Source organism: Cygnus atratus, chromosome 5 (genome assembly GCF_013377495.2).
Source record: "Cygnus atratus isolate AKBS03 ecotype Queensland, Australia chromosome 5, CAtr_DNAZoo_HiC_assembly, whole genome shotgun sequence".
NCBI lineage: Eukaryota > Metazoa > Chordata > Aves > Anseriformes > Anatidae > Cygnus > Cygnus atratus.
The window spans coordinates 49,276,751-49,304,377 of record NC_066366.1 but is presented as its reverse complement, the minus strand read 5'-3'; the positions used below and the strand labels follow the sequence as shown (position 1 = coordinate 49,304,377).

Below are 27,627 nucleotides of genomic sequence, written 5' to 3'. Positions count from 1 at the left end.
TACAGGATCCTAAGGACCTTCAGCACACATTTCCGTCCTCTCCTGTGCCCTAAGTTATTTCTTCTGTTATTAAGTTGATTATTGCTGCTGTTTTTTGGAAGACGATCAGGCTTTTCTTCTGAGTTTGCCTTTCCTGCCAAAGCCTGTCTGGACAATGACTGGAGGCTGGATGAACAGAGGAATTCATTTCTGGTAGGGTCAGTGCTGCTTTCTCCTGTAAAATGGTATTTTTACTGTACCGGGGTTTCCTGCCCTCCAGGGGAATAGTTTTAACGAAAAGGCATTGACATTTCAAAAATAAGCTGTTGCTTCTTTCCATGTGGCATTCAGACATAATTTCATTTTAGGAGGCCGTACCCCAGGGGCTGGGGTTGAAGAAGCGGAGGACAAGTGTTCTGCCCGGCCACAGCGCCACGGGGCTGAGGAAGCCCCAGCTGCCCTGGCACTAACACAGCCCATGGATAACGCAGGATGGGGTCTGAGCAGCCCAGGAGAAATCCTTCCTGTGAACCCCAGCCTTACAACCACAGACATCCAGCGAGCCCCAGGAGCTGTGACGGACACCAGGACACCATCCTCTGGAGGTGCACGGGATATCAGGTGGCCGCAGGGCTGTGACCACTGCTGACCTCTGTCCTGCTGTCACCTCCCAGCCACACGGATGCTGGGAGGTGCTTGGCTACCTCCTCAGCACACCCACGCTGGGGGATGAGCACAGCGGGGCGCTGGTGCTGGCCACGGTCCCTCACCCAGCCTGCTGGCATGCTTAGGCATGTGTACAGTGCAAGAATCACATCGGAGCAGCTGTGTTATTGTGACTTGTTAGCATGTGGCACTGGTAAATAAAACAGTACTAGTCTTATCAGCTTTATGAAACTGCTGCTCTATAGACCTGCCCTTGGGATGGTGCGGGAGATCTGCAGTGTGTCTGCTGCGGTTGCTCGTGTTCACAGCAACATACAGCTGCATGAGCAAGGTGTTTGTTTGTGGAAGAGACTGTCTTAAAGAGGCTCTGCAAGGTGTGGCATACATAGGTGATGATTTTTTTATTTTATTTTATTTTATTTTATTTTATTTTATTTTATTTTATTTCATTTCATTTCATTTATTTTATTCTATGTACAAGCTGCAGCCCCTATGAGAGCTAGAGATAACTGCTCAGTTCTCCAGCCAGCTCTGGGCTAAGTCACTCTGCTCTCCCTGGGAAGGCAGCCAGCCCTCTCTAACACCATTATATTCCTTCCATCCTTCTGATATTGAAATACAGAATTAATTTACCTCACTGTGGACACTTAACACTGAAGCTGAGCGGGAGGCCTTTCCCTTGGGTTAAGCAGGAGTTCCGGACCCAGATGGGGCCGCAGTCAGAAATCTGTTTTCATGCTTGGTATGGCTGAGGAGATGGGAGAAGGAGGGACCTGCGTGTCAGCTGCTGCTCCCCAAAACTTATCCTGGCCAAAAGCTTGGGGGGCAAGAAGCTGCAGTAGTCCCAGCTGCCTGCTGTAGCTCTGGGAGCCCAGCTTGTGCCCAATGTCACAGGACTGTAACTCAGGCTCAGAGGATTTGGAGAGAGGGTTGGGAAAAGGGACCACGCCTGTAATTAAGATGGTAGTTAAACCTTTGGAGCTTGATGCTCTGGGACGGGTGCTGTGAGCAGCCAGAATGGTGATTTCCAAGCACTCTCAGGGCCTGCACTAAATAGCAATTTCAGCTGTTATTTAAACCTGTGCAGAAAATAAAAAATGTGCTGAGCAAGCCCTAAAAAACATAAAATTTGGATCAACCCCCTTTTTTTTCCAGCCTCCTGGCTGTTGCCGTTTCACAGGGCTTGCCGTGGTGATGCAGTCTGTTCAGGGCTGCCAGGCTCTGAGGGTCAGTGTTTGGGCCTGGGCCTTAGGAAGCAGAGCAAGGAGTTTCAGGTGGGACAGTCTCCCACCTCTTTCCCCTTACCCCTCTAAAACACGCATTATTTTCCTCATTGATAATTCATCACCCTCCCAAAGAAGCTTTAATGCCAAAGCAACTATATTATTATTATTGACTATCTTATTAGTCACTATATTCAAAGAAACAGCCTGTGCTGAGGCACTGAACTATCAAGATCTAAGTGAAAAAATTTAACAAAACAGTAGCAGTTGGTAATGCAAGCACCTAAATTTCCTGTGTCTTGACAAAGCGCAGATTGAGTCATGTTTCCTGACATGTTAATAAAAAGGTTCAGTGTGTGGGAAAGGGGGAACTGGTGGTGTTTGTTCCTGCAGAGGAAAAACAGAGAAGCACCTTGGAGTCCACAGAATTTTCCAAGCCTGTTCCTCTTTGCTTATTTAAGAGCTTTATTTTTTTAAAATAAAGGGGAGTTTACAGAGATAGGAAGACAATAAAAGCCACTGCCATTTCCTTGCTTGCTAGCCTTGTATAAAGGTGACAGGCCAAACAAAATCATCCGTGTCCTTATAATATTCCTAGTTTGATTGCTTGCAAATAAAGCAGTTTAATAAAGGCTCAGATATACAAATGCCACATGGCCATATTGACAGGAGTGAGGGAAAGAAGAACACTGTAATCATGTTAGCTCTATCCCTCAGATTAATTAGCTAGATAAAATGTGCATTTACCTCATTCTAGACAGAAAAATATCATTTACCTACCAGCAATTTAGGCAGGCATGCTACTGCTAAAAGCCAGACCTGGCTGATCCTAATTCGCTGGGAAAGATGAGCCCTGCAGCCCTGTGAGGGACGGGCTCCTCCTCCTCCTCCTCCTCCTCCTCCTCCCTCTCCACAACACCAGGTCAACTTGGACGTAAAACATGGCCAAAATCTCAAAATAATTAAACTTTTCCCACTCAGACTTTCAAAAGATGACTTGAGGTAGCTGAAGTGCTAAGCAAAGTGCAGCTTTCCTGTGGGACAGCCACACAATCTGTGGAGGAGAGCATCGTTCAGAAGTACCTGGGGTTTGAACATCTCTGCACACATGGGGATGGGAGGCAGGTCCCCTCGGGGAGGCTGGGCTGATGTGCATTGCTAACTAATGGGTGTCCTGTTCCGGAACCAAGGAGAACTGAGAAGTAACCTCCACAGATGGATGAGGATATTGTAAACACATTTTTGCAACTATGCTTGGAAGAGTCAAAGGGAAAAAAATTACATGGAAACTGATAACTTTATATTGCTGCTGACCTGAACCCATTACTAGTGAAAAATGAAGAAACCTCTGTGTCGTCTCATCTCTAACATCCCTGGGTCTTAGTGTCATATAGGAGTAGGTCCTGGGAGTAAAGACAATGTAATATTTGTCAACAAAATGAGAGGAAGCAGGTAAGACTTAACGGCACATATTTCATCTGCTACTCCAGAAGCAAGAGAGAGCACTGGCTGCCTTCAAGTGGGAGGCAGGAGGTTCACCTAAGTGGAAACCAAGTCAAAGACACCTGATGGAAAATCCCATGGCTAGGGTCTGGTCCTGACCTTCCCAGAAACTCCCCCTGTGTCCCAGACAAGCTCATTTCAGCCCTCTCCCCACACATCTTTCAAGTGCAGGAGTGGGCACACTGTGGGTGGGTGGGTGCAGCCTCCATCCCACTGCCTCCGCGGTGGTGGAGGTGGCCAAGCAGGGTCAGCCTCGTTGCTGGTGGTTTACAGCCTGTGCTCACACATCCCCAGACAAAGCAGCAGCTGACCGGCTTGCTTTTATTAAACCTGTTGCATAATTATCTCTGTGTGAACCCCTGGGAAACAGCAGATGCAGGAAGTTCAAACCAATGCTTTCAATAACCGTGGATTAATGATAAATAGTCATGTATAACTGATACAGGTGATCACACCGCTCCACGTTATGCCTATGGAAATGTCTGTTCTTGCTGCCAAGCAAGGCCCCCAGTCCTCAGGCAACCTTTATTTCCCTTCCCAGCCTTTGCAGGACTTTTGGCTGGTTGAAGCGTGCCTGCAAACAGCCTTGAGCTGTGCCTGGCCCTGGGGGTGCTCAGCCCCAGACCCTCCCTCCCTCTGGGCACCGCTCCTGCATCCCACCGGTGGCAGTGGGAAGGGGTTTTGGGGCTGTACCAGCCATCTCCACATCTCCTGTGCATCTGATAGATCTTTGAAAAAAGGGGAGGGTGGGGAGCAGGTGGAAGAGCAATATTAATATCAGCACGCTGTCACCTGCTGTCTTTGCCAGCTTTCTGAAATAAAGGCTGTGGAAGTTCCCGTGTGGAGAGCTTGCGGCCAGCTGAGCGTCCAATGAAGGTCAAAATGTGTCCTGTCACGTCAACAGGGCCCAAAGAAGTTTCAGAAACAAGATGCAGACACCTTCCTTCAGGTGTACAAGTAGGCATTTAGGAGACCCTACCTGGGAAAGTCTCGGTCTGCACATCCAATTGGCAGAAACCAAGACACAATTCAAGCTAAGCTGGCTTTGCTGTACCGGGAGGCTTTGAGCATCAGAATGAACAGCTGAGAAAACACGAATTTCTGCTCTTGGTTTCATCTGTTACATCTGTGAGGAGACAAAAAATGTGCCGAGCTGTGGCAGCGGGAGGGCTCCTCCATGGGACGCTGTGGTGGAGGTGGCAGCTCCTGGGCAGGGAGCACCCCCGGCTTTGGGCAGGAACTGGTGCTTCCCAGCCCTCCCCCAGCACAGTTTGTTTTCTAATTACAAATTAAACACTAATTGGGAATTGTTATGCTTTCTTGCCACTGAAGAGATCAACACAAATACTTTCAACAAGCTTCCTAATTTTCTTAATAGAACCATTCAGGATTTAATTATGGCTTGAATTTGCATACAAATAATAATCTTTGTTCCAGGTTGCTGTGAGACACTAGTATTGAGGTGATAACTTCTTTATAAACTTTTGAGAAAACATGTCAATACGTGGAGAAGGTACTCTCTTTGTTCATATTCCTCTTTGGCAAGAGTGCCAAAACAGATTCCTTTTCTTTGCGAAAATAAAAAAAACACTGGACCAAAATTCAATCTATCGCAGTCCTCCAAACCCCAGTCCTTCCTATATCACATCAGATATGTTGCTGCAGTTGATTAGTTACAGCTGAGGTAGCCATAGCAAAGGCAAACATCATTTTCTTGCCACAGCCCTTCCTCAAGCACACCCGCTTGGCTGGGCAGGATGCCCAGAGCCCATCCACTTGCTGCTTCAGAGTACAGAATCCTGCTTCCTTGTGTCCTCCTGCACCTTCTCTTGAACACGTGTGGGCCCAAACTACAGTTTGCCTGATTTAATCTGAACCTACAAATAAAATTTAAAAAAGCTACATATGCAACATCTGTCTGAAAAGGGAGATATTCCAGCATAAGTAAGAGTCAATTTTAGATGAAAGCCTGCCCGAGCTCCTGATTCCTTGATTAGAGGAGTCTAATTCACAGCACAACAAGGTCTTTCCTTCTCTATTATCTTTTCTTTTCCCACAAGAAGTCTCTTACATGAGATTTGACCTGTCAGAATTCTAACCACATCATTAGCAGAGTTCATTAATCCTAAATCAGCAGCTTTTTTGTTTTTTTTTTTTTTCCCTCCAGTTTGAGAAAGTGTCTTTGTGCTCTCGGCCCAAGTTTTTTGCTCACTTTGCTTCACTCACACTTTGGATCTATTGAACAGTCCTGGATTTCCCACGTTTCCTGAGCTGCCTGTAGCACTGGATGCATTCCCCACAGAGCCAAATTGCTTGCACTTGCTCCTTGATGCAGAAGCATTGAATTCAAGCAATGCTGTCAGGAAGCAGCTTCAGGTAGGGAGAGCTCAGATCATTCTCACTGCTTGTGGAAGTCAATGGCAGGGTCTGATCCTGTCAGTAGCCCAGTACCAGGTCCCCATAAGATACAGATTAAATTCATGAGTACACATGGAAAGGAAATGACATTTAAGAGGATGAGCTATATGAGTGCATGCACATGGATGCTTGTTACCCTAATGCAGATAATTGTGTGAGCTCCTATTCGTCTTGTATAATTTCTGGTTTGGTAGCATCTGTCTGCCTGCTTCCAAGTCAAGGATTTCTAAAATCAAGTCATAGGGCAGGATGGCAAGGGACAGGGAGACAGCCACCAAATTTCTAATGAATTTTCAGTATTTGCAAACAGTTATTCATAAAGATTGCCTCACAGTTTTATGGCTAAATACCCAGCAGCATAGCAGAAATACTGATCAGCAAAGAAGGACAGAGGCAAAGAAAAGCAATATCCAAGGTAAAGTAGCATCCTTTATTACTGATCAGGAATAAGTAGGTTAATGACTGTACAAGTCTGATTCCTCCCTTGTTACCAGCAATCAAGCAGTAAAGTCCCTTCCTTTGTGCAGGGTCTTGGTGTACACATGGCTGACCCGATAGAGCAGCTGAAGCCCAGAGGCTGAATATCAGCAAATCAAGAAGGCAAAGAAGTTTGTTGTTGTGCCAGAGCACGTGAGGGCTCACCCAAAGCTCTCTCTGCAGAAACTGAAGCCTGGTGAGAGCATGTGTCTAGCTGAATGCGTACTGAGGTAGCTGGCCTCTGACAGAAACATGCCTTTTCTAGGCTGTAAAACACCAGGAAAAGAGCACTCTCATTCTTGCTACCTGTGCCACTCTTGCCTGTGGCCTGCCAGCTGCCCCCTGAAGCCACCGTGTCTTGCCCGGAGGGGGAAGCTGCCCCCTAGAAAGGCCAGAGTGATGCGCCATCTACCCCAAACCATAATATGCAAACAGCACAGATGGAAGGAGAAAATAAAAATAAAATAAAATAATAATAATGAAAGGTACTCTCTATCAGCCTTCTCTTCATCATTTTTTGTTTGGTTGGTTTTGATTCTTTCAAAATCGTCTTTCTTCTTGAAAGACGTACACGTGGTACCTGGACAAGTTTCAGTCAAGGAAGGAAGGAAGGACGGACAGACTTTTCTTCAGCCACACAATGGTCTGTCATGCTCTTAAGAAGGTGAGATGCTGCAGCTGGAAGAGATTCCTATTTTCTGTGAGTTACTATGGCCTTTTCTTTTCTGGTGCAAAGACAGGACCAGCATCTGTAAAACATTAAAAAATAAAATAAAATTTGCTATGCTAGTCTATGAAGTTGGGGTAGGTTAACTGCTCCGTAGCATGATAGCCCTAAATAAGAGACTTGGTGCTAGGAACATCCTCCCGTCAGCTAAGACACAGGCCAGCAGCAGCTCCTCGCTCACCCCGAAGCCATCTGTTCCCTCAGGGAAGCTCCTGCCCTGGCCCGGAGCTGCTGGCTGACACTGTCCTTACAGCACCTCTGGCCTGGAGCACACTTGGCTGCAGCAGGACAGCTGACATCAGGGACCAGAGCTACTAACCCGAGGCAGGAAGTCTATCTTGCCCTTCGACTTAAAATCTGACGTTTATATCCAGATAGACTCCATTATATGGTCTTGTGTGCTCTTGCACCTCATCATATGCAGTTTATTAAAATGAATTATGGGGGGAAAGAACCCGCTATTTAAACAAAAGCATTAAGGAGTAGTTCTTTGTATTGCTTGTGTAACTCTGAAGTGTTTAACATGATCACAAAGGCTTTTCACGCATTTCTGTGATTTATAGAGAGCTTTGAAGGTGGTCGCTTACACAAGTATAGCCTATAGTGGCACAGGAATATTTCTTTCCTTACCCCATGTAATCCTCCACACTGAACTTTGTCTGGCGAGGACTTCCAACTATAAACTGCCAACTTCCAGATTTCTTACAAGGTGAAAACATACCCATTCACAGTGTGACAAAAGTGCAACTTTTAAAAATCAAAATGTAACCAGGTACTCCCCTCAAAGAGCTGTGCCCCTCTTTCACAAATAGGAAAAACACAAATTAAAAAAAAAAAAAAAGTAAATAGGTAGCAATGATGTCAACTGAAGTGGCAAAAAAAAAAAAAGTTAATTTCTGGGACAAGGAATAAAAACCAGAATCATCTTAGCAACATAGGCTTATGTGGGTCAAGAACACAAGGCTGATTCTACTCCACTAGAGGGAGGGGAAAAAAAAAAAGTATCAGTGGATTAGAAGATTTCCAACAAAAAATAGAAAAAAAAATATGCAAGAGAGAAGCAGGAATAGCTGTGCAGTTGGTGTAATGCCAGCAAAGGTGAGGGGCTTATACCACCAAAAATGTTCTCTCCAAAATTGCCACAGTATATTGGAGTACCCAAAATGCTAAGATTCAGTGGTTTGGATGTTTTAGAGAAAAAAAAAAAAACCCACCCAACCAACCAAAAAAAACACATATAGAGAAGGTTTTACAGATGCCCATACCTGACCTCCTTCAGGTGCTAAGATTCAGTTGTTTGGATGTTTAAGAGTAAACAAAACAAAACCCAACCAACCAATCCAAAAAAATCAAACATATAGAGAACAAGGTTTTACAGATGCCCATATCTGACCTCCTTCTATAGCAGTCAGCTCTCCGCAGGGTTCAAGAATGGCTTGAGTATCAGAATTGAAAACAAAACTAACAACAGGAATTAGGAAAAGTGCATCAAGTAACACAGAGGGTACAGAAACAGCTTTTTGAAAATGCTCTTTTATTATTTAATTCATCAAAACATTTCAGTTTTCTCTACTAGATCTGAATCAGAGCAGCAATAGTCATTTTTCCACTGTAACATTTCCATAGGAGACAGTATGACAGACTTCGTGCACAGGACCAAAGCTTAGTGTGTTCAAGTCACATGAAGACTGAACTATATCCATTAGAGTAGGTGTGACAAATTGCTTTTAGTCATCTTTTCATTACTCAGCTTTGAGTACTACATAGGAAAAAAACTCTTAAGGAAAGAAAGTGACCTTGTATTATTGTGCTAGTGTATCAAGAATTCATAATTAAAAATGCCAGTCTAACAAGAGAACTATTACAGTAGATTTGGTTTGATTTTATATGGGTTTTACTTAAGTCTTTGATGAGATGTATTTGATGAGATGTGTTTATTAGTACATTTGGTAAGTATTTAGACAATTATTTTTACATTATACAAAATCTGTCAGAGAAATAGTTTTAATTAGGTACCTAAAGTTTTAGAAAATAAATATTTCAGTGATTATAAGGTCTGATTAAGACACATAGTAATGAGAGGTATATAAGAAAATGCAGTTAAAATACATAAATTTCAAGAGGAAAAGGAAACACCATTATTTCTGAAGGATTTGAACCTTCCTTCTTGAAACCTCCATTTCTCTCTCTCCAATAAAGCTCTAGTACCAGCATTTAAATAGGCAACCCCACTATTCAGCTGATAGGGAAGATACATCTATTGCACTGAAGTACAAAGCTAAGAAGAATGTATAATATTTTATTTTTCAGCTTATTTACAAAAAGATATTGCACCAATCCATTGTTATTTTTTCAGTTTAACAGTTTCCTTAAAGAAAAGACTACTATTTACAAAGTTAAAAACAGAAGTGCAAAAGCAGACTGAAAGAAACCAGAAAGAAAGGTTTATTTAAATTGCTAAGTACAGTTTTTTACCTGACCATAGCCCATAACCAGCACTATCTAAAACAGTTTATTTATCTGTAACTTCAGCAATCCTTGCATTTCTCTGTAGGTGCAAACTTTATCTTTTACACTAACCATGAGAAGGTTTATGTAAAATGTAAAAGCTAAACTGAGCTTAACTTAATAGCTTTATTTCTTCAGGAAAGTGATGCTTTTTTAGGTAAATTGGAAAAGCTACATAGTATTATATGTGTATTTAAGAAGTAGTGATAAATCAGGCATGATCGTTTTCATTCTTCCTAAACACCATGAGAAAAAGTTTGCCAGTATTTCTGGACTGGTTATTCTAAATACACTGCCAGTCCAAATTACATAGCACAGCATATGGTCCTGTCTCGGTCTATCTGCCACTGGGACTGTCGTGATGCATTTCTGGGGTATAGGTAAGTAGAACAATCATTACCCACAGATGAAGCAATGCCTGCGAAAAGAGAAGAAAGCATTAACTTATCAGCACATACAATCATCATTTACAGCAACACTGTGAGCTAAAAGAAGCTATTTCTGTACAAATATTTTAAGTATTTTTCATACTATTTTTACTTGTAAAAAAATAATTCTTACTTGCACAATGAAATGCTGAGTCAGATTCCAAAGACACCATTCACACAAAGCTAAAGATTTTATACAAGCAGCAAAAATAAATCTATAGCAATCTAGGCGGCTTCTTTATGTCCTCTGCCTTCTCTTTCCATCCATGCCCCAGTAACTCCAGGTGTTCTCCGCAGTACCCAGCCTAGCCCACAGAAACCACATCGTGTGATCAGCCACAGCTCCTGTGCCAACTGACTGATACCAGACAGTGTAAAAACAGCTGAGTTCTCCTTTCCTTCCCCTTACTAAGGGCACTGTTTTGAGGTATTTTTATGAACATCGTAGAAATGTAAATTCTCATTCAAATTTTGTTGAAATTATACAGAATCATTGATTATCCTAAGTTAGAAGGGATCCACAAGCATCATCGAGTCCAACTCCTGGCTCCACCTAGGACCACTCAAAAATCAGACCATGTGTCTGAGAGCAATGTCCAAATGTTTCTTGAAGCAATCATGGCACCAAGCTTGCCGGAGTTCTCTGGGGAACCTGGTCCAGTAACCAAATACAGTTGCTGGGGGTGTAACAAGGGAGATAACTGACAGTACCTAAGCCATATTTCCTTAAAAGAAAACAAATAAACAAAAACAAAACAAACAAAAAAACCCAAGACCTACGCATTAAAATTACAATAGTCATAGCCAAGGTTCCAGCTGAAAAAGGGTAATTGTCATTGACTGCCCAATAGAGGGCTCCTGTGCAACCATTACTGAGTAGCTTTGGCAGCAAAATTCTTCAGTGTTTTAGCACAAAACATTTTATTCACATATTGGGAAGCCTATGTCATGAAGAAAGAGAGAAGTCAGGAATTAAAGAGCCCTGTTCCTTACAGTACTTAATAGGCTGGAAGAAACCATCGCAGGGGAAAACTGTCATTTCCTTTATTTATGTGCCTCTGCTCTATTTCCTGAAACAGTGACAGTTGTTCTCAGAGACTCTGTTCAGAGAAATCATTGTGTTCTCAAGCAACGTAATTTCTTTCATTTCAAAGACTTGACTAATGAGTATTCTCAAGCAGGACAGATTGCACAAATACCTTACCACAGGTCACTTCAACTGACAGACATCTGCCCTCCAGTGGAAAAGGAAAGAATTTCATTTTTATCAATTGCAGCTGACAATCTCACCTAATATGGACAAGCAGCTTTCTACTACTTGGTGAATTCTAGTAAAAACAACTTTACTTGCTACTTTTTCAGCTACTAGAGAAGCATGATTATTAGTTACTGAAAAAAAGTGGATAGGCAAATATTAAGAGCACCTACAACAGAAGTCAATTTCCTGATCTCAGTGTATACAGGTCACAATACTGTTTTGTATTTTAATTCTCACTCCATTTTTTACAGTCTTTTAAACGGCGGTCACATGAATGTCTTTAGAATTCTATTCCAAGAATTCACAGGAAAAACTGAAAACTGGCAAGCAACATGACTCCAGAATGCTGTTTTGTAAGTACTACTTAATAGTCTACTCAAAAAAAAAAATACCAACATTGAGTTGTTAAAGTTAATTATACAGCCTTTTGCTTTTAAACATCAAATTTCAATTTCAGATGTACTACGTGAATAGGCTATAGAAAACTTACACTACATTCTTACTTTGAAGAAAACTTACTCACCATATAGATGATTACAAAGACTCTTGCTATGGGATAGCGTCTTAGAAAGATTCCCAGTCGAATGCTATAGAAGTGTAAGGGAGAAAAAAACATGTACAAGTTAGCACTGAGCAAAAAAAAATCCCGTTCCTCTCATTCTACTCACCACAAACTCAAATTACAGCCGATGTTATATACCTGTCTTTGTTTCCGACTTGAATTTTACTTCATGTATTCAAGACACATTCAATGGAGTGAGAAAATTCAGAATTCAGACCACTAAACGTACTTTTTTTTGTCATATGATAGGCCCAGAATTTGTGAACAGAGCTAAGACTCAAGAAGTGATATAAGCATTTTAAACTCACAAATTTGTCAAATTTTGTTACTTGAGGAGCTTTCATGAATCTTTTTTTAAAAGACTGAAGCATCAAAAACCTTGTTCTCATTTGTAAAATCTAACAGATCACCATTCTTGTATTTTATTAGATGAAAAGGACACAGGTTTTCAAAGTTTACTGCTACAACACTACAAAGTATACCGTACTAGATGTGCACTGTTGCTCAATAATGTTGCTTTTAAAAAAAACACATGCAGATACTGAAGTGATTATGATACTGCCAAATGAAGCTGAGTATTAAAACATCTCGGATAATAGGCTCCAATCAAGGAAATCCCAATATTCTTCACAATGAAGTTAGAGTACCATGAAAGTGCAAAGGATTTCCTGTTAAGATATATGAGGATTAAAAAGCACTACCTAAGTTTGTTTTCTACTGGTATTTGACTGAAGTTTTGGGGCAGACCTTTGCTGTGAATACTGATAATGAATCTAACTGCTGAGAAAACGGATCAAAGTAAGTCATTTGCTGGGTCCAGCATGATTTTTGTTTACTAGTTCTTTGAACAGTTATCTTTCTTTTACGGTAAACAGCTGTACCAGGTCAGAACCCAGAATCCTGCCTTCTGCCTTCATCAGGATGCCTAAACAGAAGAAACTGACAGTCCCCAAGCATATATAACACTCCCTCACTAATACTCATACAGTGTTTATCCCAGACACAATCAAAACCTCTGAAAATGAAAAACGTGGGAGTTGGTAAAGAAAAAGGTTAATTTTTTTTTGTATATAGTTTAATGATCCTCCTGTATCAAAACCTACAGGATACAAGAGCACGGTCTGAATAATTTACTATAGCTTGTAACATCCCAAGGGTATTTATATCCTTGGAAAGCGCAAGTGAACTAGGTCAATATTTAGTAATTTATACTGTACTCAGTACATTAGCATCATTATTTTTTACTTTTACTGTGATAAAAGCAATTCAAAACAGAAGCTGTCACAGAAAACTGCAAAAGGACTCCAGTAATTACAAGATGTATTCCTTTAGCACACTCTTACCTAAACTGATCTATACTACTGGCAGCTTTGCGAACTCTCCCATACATTCCTGCCATGTTAGTATCCATGTCACTGAAAAGGACAGGAACATTACGCATACGAGCACCTATTCAAAGGAAAGAAAGCAAAACATCTCATTAAACTAAAACCAGCTAAGTTATTGTCTAAGTAAAATAAATAGTTTACAACAGAGATACATAAAAATCAAAAACAGTGATTCATATGATTTGTTAGTGCCATTTTGATGGAGGCAAGGATGTGTGGCATGAGGGAAGGATTCCTGACAAACTTATGATCAAGTTAAGCATCTCTTCAATTCAGTACACTTAAAAATTTATTTTAGTTAATAAGATGGACAGCTTATCCCAGACACAATATTGATACCAAAAGCTTGGTATCTAACTCTATTAAGCAATAATAATTTTATTATTAGGTATATAAAATAACAGGTTTGATACTGTAAAGCTTTTTTTGCTTTTACTTCTCATACAGTAAAATTTTGACAGCATTTATGATACTAACTTGTATATTCCAAATATTTCTATTTTATTTATACTTCTACTAAGCATCAACTTTATTAAAAAAGGATTCTCAGATTAATTTTAATTGCATAAAGAAACTTACTGAAATTGCTTAGAAACAAACCAAAAGGAAATATACTTCAAATTTGCTAGTTCTCCTGACTTTCTTAAAGGTCTGTCTTTCACAAGCCAAGAAACAAAAGCCTAGATTGTCATTTTACACCTCTTAAAATTCATTCATTGCTTTTAAAGTCACTTTTTATATATATATATTTATATATATAAAATTTCAAACTGACTCTGAAAAGTAACATCTCAAAACCATGTATTGTCTGCTGAGGTTCTCCTATAGACAGGATGATTGCTACACAGTACAGATAAACCCACCTAAAAGCAGAACCCCCATATTTTAAGCTGCTTTTCAAGAAGAACAGAAAGAAAGGAGGAAATTCTTATCAGCTCTCAAAAGTTCCATGTTAATGCTCACCTCCCAACACCTTTCTGAAAGGGAACAATACTTCCTGCTTCTAAGATTCCGTTTAAACCCGCAAAGACAGATTTATTTGCACCTGTGACAGGATTTGTAAATAAGACGGTTCTAATAGTGTCACAGTACTGAGAATTGAATTGGCTTTATTAAGTTTACTTAACAGCACTTACAGACAAAAAGGAGGTTTTAATTTAACTATTTTTGATACTCGCTGCTGCTAACAAGGTCTCTGCTATAAGCACCATTTTCGGATTATTTTTTTCCTTTATAAACTCAGACCTACAGGGAAAGACATTAGGAAATACAGAAGGCTGAACTGCAGAAAGAACAGAGTTTTAAATATTAGCATTCATTCATTATTTACCTTCAGCACCATCAATTCCTGACATGTTAATGGAAGGTCCATTAGAACTACTGCCTTGGATAGCCTTCAGCTGTTGCTCAAGCCTTTCTAGTTGATAGACAAGTGAGTTTTTCTCTGTGCTCAGGCTCTCTAACATGGTCTGCTTCTGAATAAGTGTTTCTGTTAGTTGATGAAGTCGATTTTCTAGTTCAGTCTGACTACTACTACTTAGAGCCTTGTTTGTGAGCTAAAAAACAAAGCAAAGGAGAAAAAATCAGAACACGTTCAAAATCTGACAAACATGACATATTGCAAAACCCGTTTATTCGCTCCCATTTTAGACCTGAGCCATCATATACCATTAAGATGTAGCTTCAATGATGAGACAATGGAATCAGCAGGAGCCAGACGCAGTGAGATATCAAGAAATACAAGTGGAACGTAATGTACCAGGGCAGGTAGCAGGTATTCTTGAAACCAACATTACCAGAAGAATCATCCGCCAAAAGGCTCATGAACTTTGTATCACACTACACAAGTTTCCAAATCTTCTGACACTAACTGTACAGCTGACCATAGCTGACCCTAGGTTATCAGCTTCTTTAAATATTGGCTACTTTTTATTATGCTAAGATAATTTACACAAAATAAGGCTGATGCCTTCATGCTGTCCAAAGAGGCTGATGATGGTTGACGCTATCAGAAGGTTCCAAAAGGGATTAGACTGATTTAAGGAAAAGAGTTCCACAAACATACTGGCAGAAATTAGCAGGGACTTAAAACTCTAACATGTCTAAACTGCAGATGATGAAGGAGCACAAGGGAGTGAAGAAAGTGGCCAGGCTCACACTCTGTCCTCATTATCACTGTCTGAGATTGAACAGTAGGCTAGACAGGTAACTAGTCTGAAGGACATCTTATGTTCCTACGCCCAATTAAAAGGATCCCTGCAGAAACAGTGATGACCCAATCAAACACCAATGACTTTTTAGTTTTCAGAAAAAGAGTGTTGAACCAGCACCACCCCAACAGGTCTAGTTGTGTCACAGATGATTTTTTTTCCTCTGAAGACAAAAGCACATGTAAGTATAAAATTACGTTATTTACTACTTTGTGGTTGCCTTCCTGTACTCCCTCCACTTAAAGCTCTACTCTGTATTGCAAACAAGTACACACTAACTCATTACTAGAAATTTTATGTCTTTTGTGCAGTTTAAGCAAATAAATAGGTTTCAACCCCGATTTCGTAAGTAAAGCTAATAAAGTTATTTTCTATACAAACAAAGTACCTGATTTCTGAGCTTCTGAATTTCTTCCTCTCTGTCTTTTATTCTGCTTTGCAAAGTGTTTTTTGTTCGATACAATTCCTCCTCAGTATAATGGAGTTCCTATGAAATGGATAACAAAGATTTTTTTCATACACGTGTACTTTGAGAGACGTTCTCTTATCAAGGGTTTCACAGTAGAACACAAGTAGGCAATATACTGCAATCAAATCTAAACTGAAATTTAATATAATTTAAAAGTTTCTGTCTAGCACTGGGAAAAAAAAAAGAGCTGAGTATGAAGACAGAACTTAAAGACTATCAAATTCCTTTGTGAAGACTGACCTAACAAATACTAGTCCAGACTAGTCCACGAGATTTCACTGGGAACATGATTTCTCTTCCTTATATTCTGTTTATTATATTGCTGTCTTTAAATGATACCATATAACTTAAAGAATTAGCAAATACTTTGGGCGAATCTGTATTCTTAAAACAAACCCATCAATTGAAGATATATATATGTATATATATATATATTTTTAAGTTAAAAAATCAAAATCTTGGCATATCTATCTATACCCATGTACAACACAGATCTTCCTTAAAAGTTTAGGATAAATGAATGTAATACAGGGAAGTGGGAAGGAACATTAGCAAGGGACAAGTTACTGAACAGCAAAACTAACTGTAAGTTTTGTTTCTTTGAGGATTTAGTGGTTGTTTTAACTCCTAGTTAAAGACCTACCATACTTATCTTTTAATTTAAGACAGCCTTCAAATCACTGTACCACTTCAGCTATCAGCTGCTACAGAAAACAGATAATCGTATATCTGATGGTTTGAAGGAAAAATATAAGAAATAACCTTGACTTATTTTCCATCTTCAGTCTCAGAAACCTTACAGCAAGTTAAAGCAACTCCCAGATAGAACAGACCACAATTCTATTAAGTTATCAACGCACAATTACCTTAAAAGCACATGTACCTGTATGTCATCAAAAGGAATACTTCATTTTCTGTAATAACTGACAATGCCTTTTAAAAAAAAAAAAAGTCTTCACCTCACTTTTTCTATACATAGTATTGACTTAAAATATACCCCTCAGAATGGCAGGAGTAACATAATACAAACTACCATCTGCTTTGATATAATAAACATCGGCTATGCATCAAGAGCAGACCTCGACTTCGGCCTTTTAATTAGTTCAAGCTGCTATCATCTCATGAAAATGTAATTTCTGCAAGGACAGATAATCCTGTATGATAAATTGTTCCTAGCAGATACAGTGTACTCTTCTGCTTTCCTCATTATTAATTCTCTTTACATGAGCTTTTTTTTTTGAAACAAATTTTAATAGGGTGCAAAGCATTGGTCCGATTTCTACTGAATATTTAGTTTAAAATATGAGTTTGCCTTTTTCCACCTCTTTCTAGCATAAAACTGCTTAAAAAGATGACAAGATCTGACAAAATTCACTAGTACCATTTTACCAGCTATTTGTCTTATACAGCAGTTTGAAAGTAACAAACTTTAGCTTCAGAACTGAGTAATGAGTAGATTAAAAAGACTTACGAATTTGGTATTACAACAACACTGTTTGAAGAGCTAAATCTTACGTAGAAATTGGGCACAGGAAGTCCTATCATAACCACTTTTAGTATTTAAAATTTCTTGATATAAATAACAGTTACACATCCTACTATATCCCCATTGTAGAATTGTTCCCCTGCTGAATAAAATTTAAGGTCACGATCAATTTTGTGCACTCCCCACGGTCATATTTATTCTTTAATACATCAGTGAGATCTCCATTTATCAGGAGTACTGCTTCTTACTGGTTGCACTGTGGCCTAGTGACACTCATTAAACATACGGGGATTTCTTTGGAATGCAGGAAGAAAAAATAATCTAAATACCATATAAGCTACTCTCTCATTAAGCTGAATGTTCTACCGATGACACCGAATGGAGCCAAAATAAGACAGACCAATCAGCTTTCAAGAATTCCTTACCTGTTTTTGCCGTTCTAGTTCAGCTTCTGCCTCTTGCTTGGCCATTTTATGTGCTGCTATTTGCTCTTGTAGGTCTTGAAGCTGCTCCCTCACTGACTCAGCTTCACTCACCTGCTGAGTCTCCATATCCTGAAATTAACAGAACGTTCCCATTTCACTAACATTCAAACAATACTGCAATCCGTCATAGGTAACAGCAGAAAGTTTTATCTTCAATATTCCTTCCAAGTACAACGAACGTGATGGTGAATGAAATAAGTGACATTCACTCATTCTATACAGAATATTTTTATTACAATAGAAATAAGATATATGCATTTTGTAAACATGAGAAGCATCCAAGTGACTTTTTCCCTTCTACTGTCTAGCGGCTACAAGTGTGTAAAGTAGGCTGGCACGCAGCTGCTGGGTTGAGCCAATTACGCCCCAGACGACTCAGATTACCTATACCCTTTTCTGCAAGGGTTACTAATCCTTGAAGCAACTGTAGTCTCTACAGAAGTCACCAGGCTTGTTTGGAAAGAAATGCTTACCTCAAAAGGAGCGCGTAATAGTGAGGAAAGAAAGAATGGTAGCTGTAATACTCCTCCCACCACCAGGAGTGAGAGAACATGGGAAGAAATTGGGTATCTATAGGTATTTGCCCCACATTGAGAAAAAGTTGGCTTGTTTTAATACTAGGTCAAGTAAACAAGTAAACATTAGAAGCAACAGCCCTAAAGTACACAAGAACACAGTCCTTTGTACATGGTTAACTACACAGACGTGTAGAAATCACAGCTACCTGCAGCTCTGTTCTCATCTGCTGTATTTGTCCCATTAGCTTCTGTATTTCTTCTCTCTGAGTGTCACGCTCATGTCTCAGTTCCTCCAGTTCCACTGTGCTTGCAGTATGGCTATCCATACCTTCAATACCAGAGCCTTCTTTTAGGCTGTTTATCAACTTTTCTTTGGACTGAAATAATAAATCAATATATTATTGACGGCAATATTTAACAGTGCTCAAAAACAACTTGTCAAAACGGCTTTGCTCTAAAACTCGTATGTAGATGTACAGCAAACGAACTGCTTTATCTGTTCTTTTAGCCAGGTTACTAATGACCCTACAGATTTTTTAAACGGAAAATGCTTCTCTACTGATATTTTTTCTGATTTCCTGTATGCCGTTAGACTGGATTTACTGAAAGTCTGTGTTATCTAAAGGAGAGTGCCGTTTTTCTTTTAGAAGTGCCCGGATTGTTAAACACGTCACAGATAAAAATTCTGGCTTTCCAGGTAACACAAGAAAGTAGACTGACATTACAGGCAAAGCTTCAGTCTATCCTTTCTCCTGCCAACAAAGCCCAGTAAGAACCAAAACCAGCAATAACTCTTCTGGGAAACAAAATTAACCTTTTTATTCAGAATCAACCTAACATTAGCTTGACATTGATTCCCGATCTCATGCTTCTTGTATTCATCACGATGATTTGAATGCTGTCCTCAGATATCAGACTAAATTCATTATTCTAAAATAGAATTTATCTTTAATGTTTTGCTAACTTCCATAAACAAAACTCAAATTAGCCGAGTTTGGTTTTTCTAACTTTGATAAGTTAAGTAGTAATGCACAAAATATGTAATTTTGCCATTGTTTATACAGTGCAACCTTTGAGTATATATAAAAATATTTTCTTTGATTTACACATAAGCATCCATGACATGCTATGCTTCAGCCTCAAGCAGAATAGAGCAATTTTCTCGACACAAGAACACAGGGTGTGGAACAAATTGTAGGTTACATCTATGTATCTATCTGCCTAAGATCAGGCTCTTGGATGAGGAATACATTGACAGCTGTTGCACAATAAGTGCAATGGTTCACTTGGATATTTCTTTAAGTTCCGGACCCAAACTTACATTTTAATTATGAATCCCAATCTGTAAACTTGAATTTTAGAGATACAAAATGCAGATTGGTAGCTGTCCTGTACAGGTATCATATACCCCGAAGTAAATTACAGATTACGTGGAAAAAACACAGATTGAATTACTTGAGGCATAACACATTAAAAAGTTAGGTGTACAAGTCAAATTGGATTTCTTTAAAGAAATGCTTACTTGGAGTATGCGAGTCGCTTTTTGTTTGTAGTCTGCCAGCTCCTGTTTTGCAGAGTCTAGGTGGTTTTTAGTTACTTTGACTTGCTGCTGAAGCTCATCAGCTCGCCTTTTTTCATCTAAAAACTTTCTTTCAGCTTCAGTTATCCCTTCTGCCAATTTCTGACGTTCTGCTTCCATTTTACTTAAACGCGCCGCAAACTCATTCTATTAGCAATAAAGAAACAATACGTTGTGTTTAAACACAATCTCAGCTTTAACCTAGAAAGCAAGAAATAAAAGTTTAAAAGCAACTACACTTGAAACAACACCTCACATTGACTGCCTCCAACTTAGAGATGCATTAGTGCTATGTCAAAGAAATCCTGCCAGCTTAAGGAAGTGGCAAATGAGAACAGTAAAATAAATTTCTTTCCCACATCAGAAGTGGGTCTTATGGTTTACATACACTTGGTAAACAAAAAGCAAGGTCTTTGTGAAAAAAATGTTATCAAATTTCAACTGCCATATTTTGATGTAGTTTAAAAAAAAAGAACACCAATAAGGATTTTCATAGATGTTATTATGTATAATAAAGGCCAAGCTAAATGTGGAACGCACAGTCTCTAGCAACATGAACTGCCACATTTACCATAGCAGTGATCGCTCAGCCTAATATTCTTAAGATTACATGCTAAAATTGTGGGAGACAGTGGGTGGGGACACAACCCACACATGGAAAATTAAATTGATTACAGATTTGGTTTTAAAATATGTTTTTACACCAAAGGTAACGTTTAAAAAAAATCAGCATCAGTTTTCAAAAGCTTTTAATCATAAAGCTTTCAAAGTAACATAGAAGTTAAACTATCATCATAAGGATGCTTAGTGCAGTAGAAGACATCTTTCCGAGCGCTTAGTACCCTGAGCAGGAAATACAGTCAAGGGGAAAAGACAGTAGTAAGAACCTCACAGATTTGATCTCAAAAGGAGAGTCTGAAACTCTTCTTTAATCTTCCCATCTAACCTGCATTTGCTTGTAACTTTCTTGCTCTCGCTTCAGTGCAGAGTCTGCATCACGTAACCTGTCCTGAAGGGTTTGAAGGGCTTGATTTTGCAGACTGCTCCCTTCACTGTGGTCTTGTATTATCCTGAAAGCAATATACATCTAAGGTGAGAAATAAGAAATCTTGTACGATTTTAAGGTAGAAATATGACTACCTTGTTTTAAGACCAATCTTGAAAATTTACATGGCAAATTACTGAACACAGGTGGCTACAGTTGTGAGGTGTGGAGCCAGTAACTCATGCAGTTCCTCCCTGACCTATATTCTGGAGCATACAGGGGGCAGACTCATATGCCAGTAATGACACAAGTCAAAAAGTCTTTATACGTGTGGATATGCAATTGTATTTTTCAAGATAAACATTTCTTGAGATCTTTAGCTTCAGGCCTGTGACATAAATGTGAATACGTTACACAAAATGTATTTCAGCGATGAGGTGGCAATTGCTCTTATTTAATATTCATTTACCCAGTTTCCACTGCCAGCTATGATGTAACGGGCTTAACATAAACGTTCGTATTTCAAAACTTGATGCAATCTGCCCACATTAGTTTATTCATTTTTATTCTTAAAGAGACTAATCTACCTTGAATTTTGAAGCTTACTACTATTTGCAAAGTCATGAAGTCTGAATTATGCCGTACCGTGATTTTTCACTCTGCAGTGCTTCCAAAGCTTCCGTACGAGAACTTAAGAGCTGGTCAGCTTCTTGCAACCGTACTTTCAGCACAGCTAGCTGGGAATCCTTGGCACCAACAGCTTCTGTCAGATCATCAACTCGAGCTCGAAGTTCTCTAACCATCCTGTCACTCTTCGAATGATCAACATTCCACTTCTCTACTCTTTCCCGGGATTTGTTCAATTCTACAAAGTAAAACATTTTTTTGAAGTTTTTACAAATAGAGAATTCCAAGTGTAAGTGGCCAGGATGCACGTCAGTAATACTGAAACTTTGTGAGCTACCAAGACATAACAAATGCCAGACTCTGGCTGTCAGACCCATAACCATTTGCACACGATCTCCAAACTGGCATCTTCATTCTGACAACATTACCTGCCTCATCCTTTACAATAAACTACTGTTGAATAGCTCTGTTTGTGTGAGCAAACCTTTGGAAACCTCTGCATAAAGCATCTAGTTCAACTCGATATGACAGTAAGATCGACCTAAAATACAGTCAGCGGAAAAACGCATCAGTGTTAAAATAACACTTGAATACTCACCTAGACTTTTGTTTTTAATCAAAGATTACATGTTAAGCTTCAATGGAGACAAAAGCTCTCTGGCTCATACAGTTACTTCAGAAAAAAAACAACAGTCCCTCTGTCATGTGCCTAACTGTAGCAGTTTGACAAACATTTTATTACTTAAGTGCTTTTATATTCATTTGTTATATTTGCCACTTCATGTGGCTTTGAAAAAGCTAGTAAAATCATACAAAAATATTAAATCTGATATTTTAATGTCAATTTATAGGCATTAGAGATCATAGCTTACAGCCAGAAAGTAGTCAGGTTTCAAGTACTTAAAGGAATTTACCCATAACTATTTTGCCAGGAATTTTAAAAAGCAGGAAGAATATTTTAATAATGTTAACATCTGTTAACGTTGTTTTAAGAAGGTATAAGTTTTGAAGCTAACTCAATTACATCATTTTAGTCAATATTTGTGTTATTTTTGTAGTTGAACGAGACTTTTCGTTTCTCCCAGTTCATTATTCTGAAATCCAGGAATGGTTTTACTCGGTCAGTCATACATACTAACTTAACTAGGAAGACTTTATTATAGTTATAAAACACTAACACAGTAATCATTTTCAGCACTAACACAGCATGATTTTCTAATTTACTAGCATTTTAACTATATCATATAGCTTAGTTTCTGAACTACAGTACCTTCTTGTGTTTCTTTGGACCTCTGAATTAATGATGCCATTTCTTGATTTAAAGACTGAACTTCATTCCGCAACAGCTGATTCTCCAGGCGAAGATTGGATAGCTCATGTGATTTGAAATCATCGTTAGCTGTAAGGCTAGGATTAGCTACTGCGCTTAGTGACGAATCCTTCACGCCATCCACTTGTGCTCCCAGACCAGAATCTGAACTGTCTGGAGTTTCTGTACAGAGACAGACAAGTTAGAACTGAATGTATTTGGAGATCACCTTGATACAAACAGTAATTTCATGTTATGCACCGGTGGTTAAACGCATTTAATCTAAAAAAAAAAAAAATAATCAAAATAGCTTATATTGAAATGGAACATGGCATTACTTCTCCACATGGACTTGCACACAACAGATAATGATACAGTACATAGGCATCATGCAGCAATTTTGCTAATCCAGCAAGACAAAAGTCATTAAATTTCTCCTCAGGATTCTAAGATATTAACACTTTTTCATGACTATGCTGCCCAGAGATGTCCTCAGAAGCTGAGAGAGTAACAGAAGATATTAAAAGTACTAAAAATTGCAGTAGTTGCTATGTATAAGTTCATCTGGTCTTCCATTAAGAGTTTGATTTTGCAGACACTGATTTTATTTTCAAAAATCTGTCCAGATGGCCGTACTTCATCATTTCGGTGTCAAACCTAACTACGTAATTCAGCCACGCAGCTACACGTTTTAGTTGCTTTTATGTAAAAAAGCATTTTAAGAATCACTTCAGTCAAAACATCATCTTACTGACAATTCTGCTTTTTAAAAGTACTTTTACCATGAGAAATAGCTGCAGTGACTCAAAGCAGAAGTGTAACCTTTCCTCGCTCTAATGGGAAAATGCAAGGTAGATAATACTCTGCCAAACCGTTAAAAGCTTTCTGCCAACAGAAACTAATTCTCTCGATTATGGAAACCGCAATACAGAGTCTTACTTTTTTTAATCTTAGAACCACAAGGGGAACAGTAAGGGAATTCCTGGCAGCTGTCTGAAGAATCCCCTGCGAGGACGGGGCAAGCTACAGCCCTTCCCCAGCATGCACAAACACACCCAGGGCACTGCTTCCAGCTGTCTGCACGCTGGAATCGAGACTAAAATTAGTACAGCCGCTCTGACAGCCTTGATTTCAATGCGCAAACAGCTGGAAGCTTTGCACCAGTGTTAAGATAAGACAGCACATCACGCAAGGAGCAAACAAGCAGGTGATCCAAAACCACGACTTCTGAATTCAGTACGTCCCAGACAGGTAACGTGAAAATCCACAGGGAAAGACTGCAACAAATTCAACACAAGACTGCAGTTTAGCTGCCATCGCGTTATTTATTTCACTCTGTGATTCCAGCCAACCTGCTCCACCTTTCTGGCTACCACTGCAACAGGCCGCATCACCCGGTGCCCAGGGAGCTGGGACAGACTGTTAATGCTGAGCAACGTACCAGCAAGTAGCTGCAGTGACAGCAAAATTCGTTCCACGTTTTCTCAAATCTCTTTCCTACTTAAATGGTTCTACGAAATGTTGTTTCCTTCCTTTCAATTCATTCACACAACTTCCAAATTATCAGACAATCTATCTTTATTCCTTCGTCTGGAAAGCTCGAGAGATTAATGAAGCTAATAAAGCAAGAAATCAGCCATTTATAGCACATACTGAATTGCATCCAGGGCGATGTACAAACTTTAGCATTAATTGTTTTGTGTACAGCTAACAGACCATAATCTATTTCAACAACCGTTAAACAGGCTATCTAAACGCAGTATCTATGCGGTTGACTTTGAAGCTAGTGTTCTCCAACTCCGTTTATTAATTGCATGCTTCCTCACTTGGCAGCTCCAAGATGCAAAACTCCACTCAAAAATCCTCAGAAGAAACCTCAAGGGACCACACCGAGCAAAACAAGCATACTCCCTGAGCATCAATTACCAACACAGAGTATGCCATGTTATTGTTTCGCATATATGACTATTAAGCCTTACTGAAAAGTTACAGACCCAGAAATACAAAACAGTCACATCTTTGGAAATGACCCCTTTTTACATCTCTACATCTTCCACTCTTAAGCATGCTTACTACAGTTAAGCCAAAAACCGGCACTTACAGTGCTTCACATGCTCCAAGTTCTGCAGAAATAATATTCTAACTACGTAATTAAGGAATTACAATCCTTTGCTTCAATTTTATAGAAGAAACAACAGCAAGGATATAGATTGGAGATAAAGAACATGAGTTCCTGACACTTTCCAGCTGCATTCTCCTTAGCAGAGACTTGAGAATAGCCCCAGGTTTTGACCATCTGGCCTGGAAGCTATTTCAGGCTCTGGATAGAGACTGCAGTAACAAACTACTTCTGGCAAACCCAAAGGCCTCATCCATCTCACTCTCAAGCCGGTAGCTCTACAACAGCCTATCCACATCCAACTTCCCACTCTGCAGGCCACGCAAGTTTGACAGCTCACCCCTTCTTGGCAGAAGGGAGAAAACCTCACGTTACCCCAGGTGGGGCACTGGGCAACATCCAGCACCATCTACCAGCTGTGGTGAAAGTCACCGCCTCGCTTACACGGCATCACCAGGTAAGAGCCCCTGGGCGATGGAACAAACACAGCAGCACCAGAACCCACGCTTCTAAGTGGGGACGCACGGGAGCTGATGCAAGGTCAGCCCACAGCTCGGGGAGGTCGAGGTGAGCAGCAGCAGTGAGGTGTATCGAGAACACACAGGATTTACGTGTTGCCTACAGAGCTTGCCAAATTAGCCGTGATAATCTCAGTGATGAAAATGTTAAGGGCCCTGCTGAACTCCACACATTTGACATACTACTGCCGCTAAATGTTTCAAGTGCCAGCAAATCCGTTACCTAGCCTTACCCAACACATGTGGGATTTAAACATGTCTAGGTTAGGTATTATTAAACTACCATTGCCTTGGCTCCTGGTGGAATTATCTTCAGTAGTTTTTCCACTCTGCGTGCTAGTAGACACAGAACTAATGCTTGAAGTCCGAGAGTGATTTTGAGTAACAGGTGCCTTGCTCTTCTCTTTTTTAGAGTCCATCCTTCCATTAGGCTCTTTCTCAGAACTGTTGAGAAAATCAAATAGCAACTCATCATCAGGTTCAGACTTTTTTCTCCTCACAAAATGTGAGGAAGCTCTGGGTGTGGAAACGCTTTCTGCAGGAGAAGCAACTTCCGAAGATGTCCTACGTGCTGGCTTCACATTTGCTGTTCCTGCTAGGATTGTAGCCTTTTGGTGTTTAATATTATCAGCTGCTGAGGAAATGTAGGCTGTTTTGGATGACGCCTGGTACTTCAGCTCTCCCGTATGCTGGCGCAGTTCAGAATACTCATTGGCAGAGTCCAAATTCTTGTGATCATAAACTGCACTGCTTGCTGTGTCCTTTTTGCTCAGAGCCGACGCAGCACCTTGATCGACCCTGTTGAGGAGATCCTCTGCCTTTCCAGCAAGATCGACCAGCCAGGACATGATTGATGTCTGTCAATGACCTTTACAAAATTAAAATTTCAGGAACATGAGCTGCAAAAGACACAGACAAATCAGACAGGTGTTGATAAAACAGGATGTTTGAGCTACCTGAAAAAATGCTGTGTTCATGTGTTACGGCTGTAATTATGCTAATACTTTTGTCCTGCTAGCTTCATATTTTGGTGTTTTGATAACGAATGGACACAAATCAGTTTCTGAGCACAATGCACAAAACCTAGACTTTACCATCATCCTAGCACCATGTTCCTAGCACCAGCAGCTGCCAGGGAGCACCCAGCTTGTCAGCCAATCCGAAGCAACAACACAGAACAAAGCCTGCTGGCACCTGACAGAACCCAAACCCGGGGGGAGGACAAGAAGCGGCCAGACGCTTACCACAGGCACAGGCACACACAGACAAACCCCATTCCTTACAAGCCTGGCCTGCAGGTTTCGGTGTGAGGCCCAGAGGGAGGCACTCCCGCCCCCAGCCCGCGCAGCCCGCGGCACCAGACGCCCCTCACGGCCCCTCACGGCCCCCCCAGCCCCCGACCCACCGGAGCAGGCCGCGGCCCGGGCACCGCCGACCCCTTCCGGTAGACGTGGCCGCCTTCCGGGCCGCCCCCCCTCTCCGCGCATGCGCAGGAGGCGTTGACAAGCCCCGCCCACACGCGGGCCGAGGGGCGGGACGAGAGCGCCCTTGCCCCGCCCCCAGTGACGGCCCGCCCCCGCGGGGTGACGTCACCGGCCCTGAGGGAACGGTCCCCGCCCCCGGGGGAGCGCGGGCTGCCTGCGGTGCGGCGCTGAGGGGGCAGGGGGAGCCCCAGCCCCGCCGTGCTCCGCCTGGCGGGGGGGGGGCTGGGGGCACGGCTCCTATCTCGTGTGCAGGCTCCCTTATCGCCTTGCAGCAATCCCTCCCACACACATGTCCTGTACGATAACGCTAATGTTGCCTAAAAGTACTTGAAAGATGCTGTGCAAGCAAAGGTGATGTGGGTAACGAGTAAATAGCCTGAAGTTGTCCTGTTTTTTTTTTAGATAAAGTTCACCTAAGGTATCGCGACTGGTCTCAGAGACATGAGCTGAGGGCAACCCGAGGGCTTCACACGTCCTTATGGACTCCTTTACAAGAAAGTACCCTGGGGTTTCCACTGGTAAAGAAATAATCCAAGCTCTAAACCCGTTTATTTCCAGTCTCTGACTTCCTTTTCATAATGTCTCTCAGGATTTTCTCAGGCTATTTCTTGATGACCCATCATGATCCTCAATGAATTCAAGCAGCCCATTTCCTTTTTCAAAACCCCGTGATTTGGAGGTTTGCGTGACAAAAAAGGGTC

The 27,627-nt window shown here is 40.6% G+C and overlaps 1 protein-coding gene across 3 annotated transcripts; it reads right to left on the bottom strand.

Annotated features, from left to right (window-relative positions):
* Window positions 1-9,272: 9,272 nt before the first annotated feature.
* GOLGA5 (golgin A5) lies at window positions 9,273-26,966 on the bottom strand. 3 transcript variants are annotated; one of them, XM_035539669.2, is made up of 13 exons: window positions 26,848-26,966; window positions 25,726-26,341; window positions 22,767-22,988; window positions 21,515-21,734; window positions 20,831-20,954; window positions 19,828-20,031; window positions 18,512-18,682; window positions 17,728-17,856; window positions 15,736-15,834; window positions 14,468-14,693; window positions 13,093-13,198; window positions 11,711-11,774; window positions 9,273-9,919 (listed from the first exon to the last, which is right to left on the bottom strand). In XM_035539669.2, the coding sequence occupies exons 2-13, from the start codon at window positions 26,288-26,290 to the stop codon at window positions 9,839-9,841; spliced, it is 2,211 nt and encodes a 736-aa protein (XP_035395562.1). In that variant the 5' UTR covers window positions 26,291-26,341; window positions 26,848-26,966; the 3' UTR covers window positions 9,273-9,838. The 3 variants fall into 3 exon arrangements, with proteins under 3 accessions (XP_035395562.1, XP_035395563.1, XP_050566972.1); XM_035539670.2 differs by having other exon boundaries at window positions 25,732-26,341; window positions 26,848-26,957; XM_050711015.1 differs by having other exon boundaries at window positions 25,726-26,310; window positions 26,848-26,862.
* Between the last annotated feature and the right edge of the window lie 661 nt (window positions 26,967-27,627).

Excerpts from the sequence above, each read along its gene's own strand:
- GOLGA5 (XM_035539669.2), bottom strand. The coding sequence starts at position 26,290 with ATGTCCTGGCTGGTCGATCTTGCTGGAAAGGCAGAGGATCTCCTCAAC. Across the intron at positions 22,989-25,725 it reads CACCAGGAGCCAAGGCAATG|AAACTCCAGACAGTTCAGAT; the intron begins GTAGTTTAATAA and ends GTCTCTGTACAG. Across the intron at positions 20,955-21,514 it reads CTGCAGAGTGAAAAATCACG|GATAATACAAGACCACAGTG; the intron begins GTACGGCATAAT and ends TATTGCTTTCAG.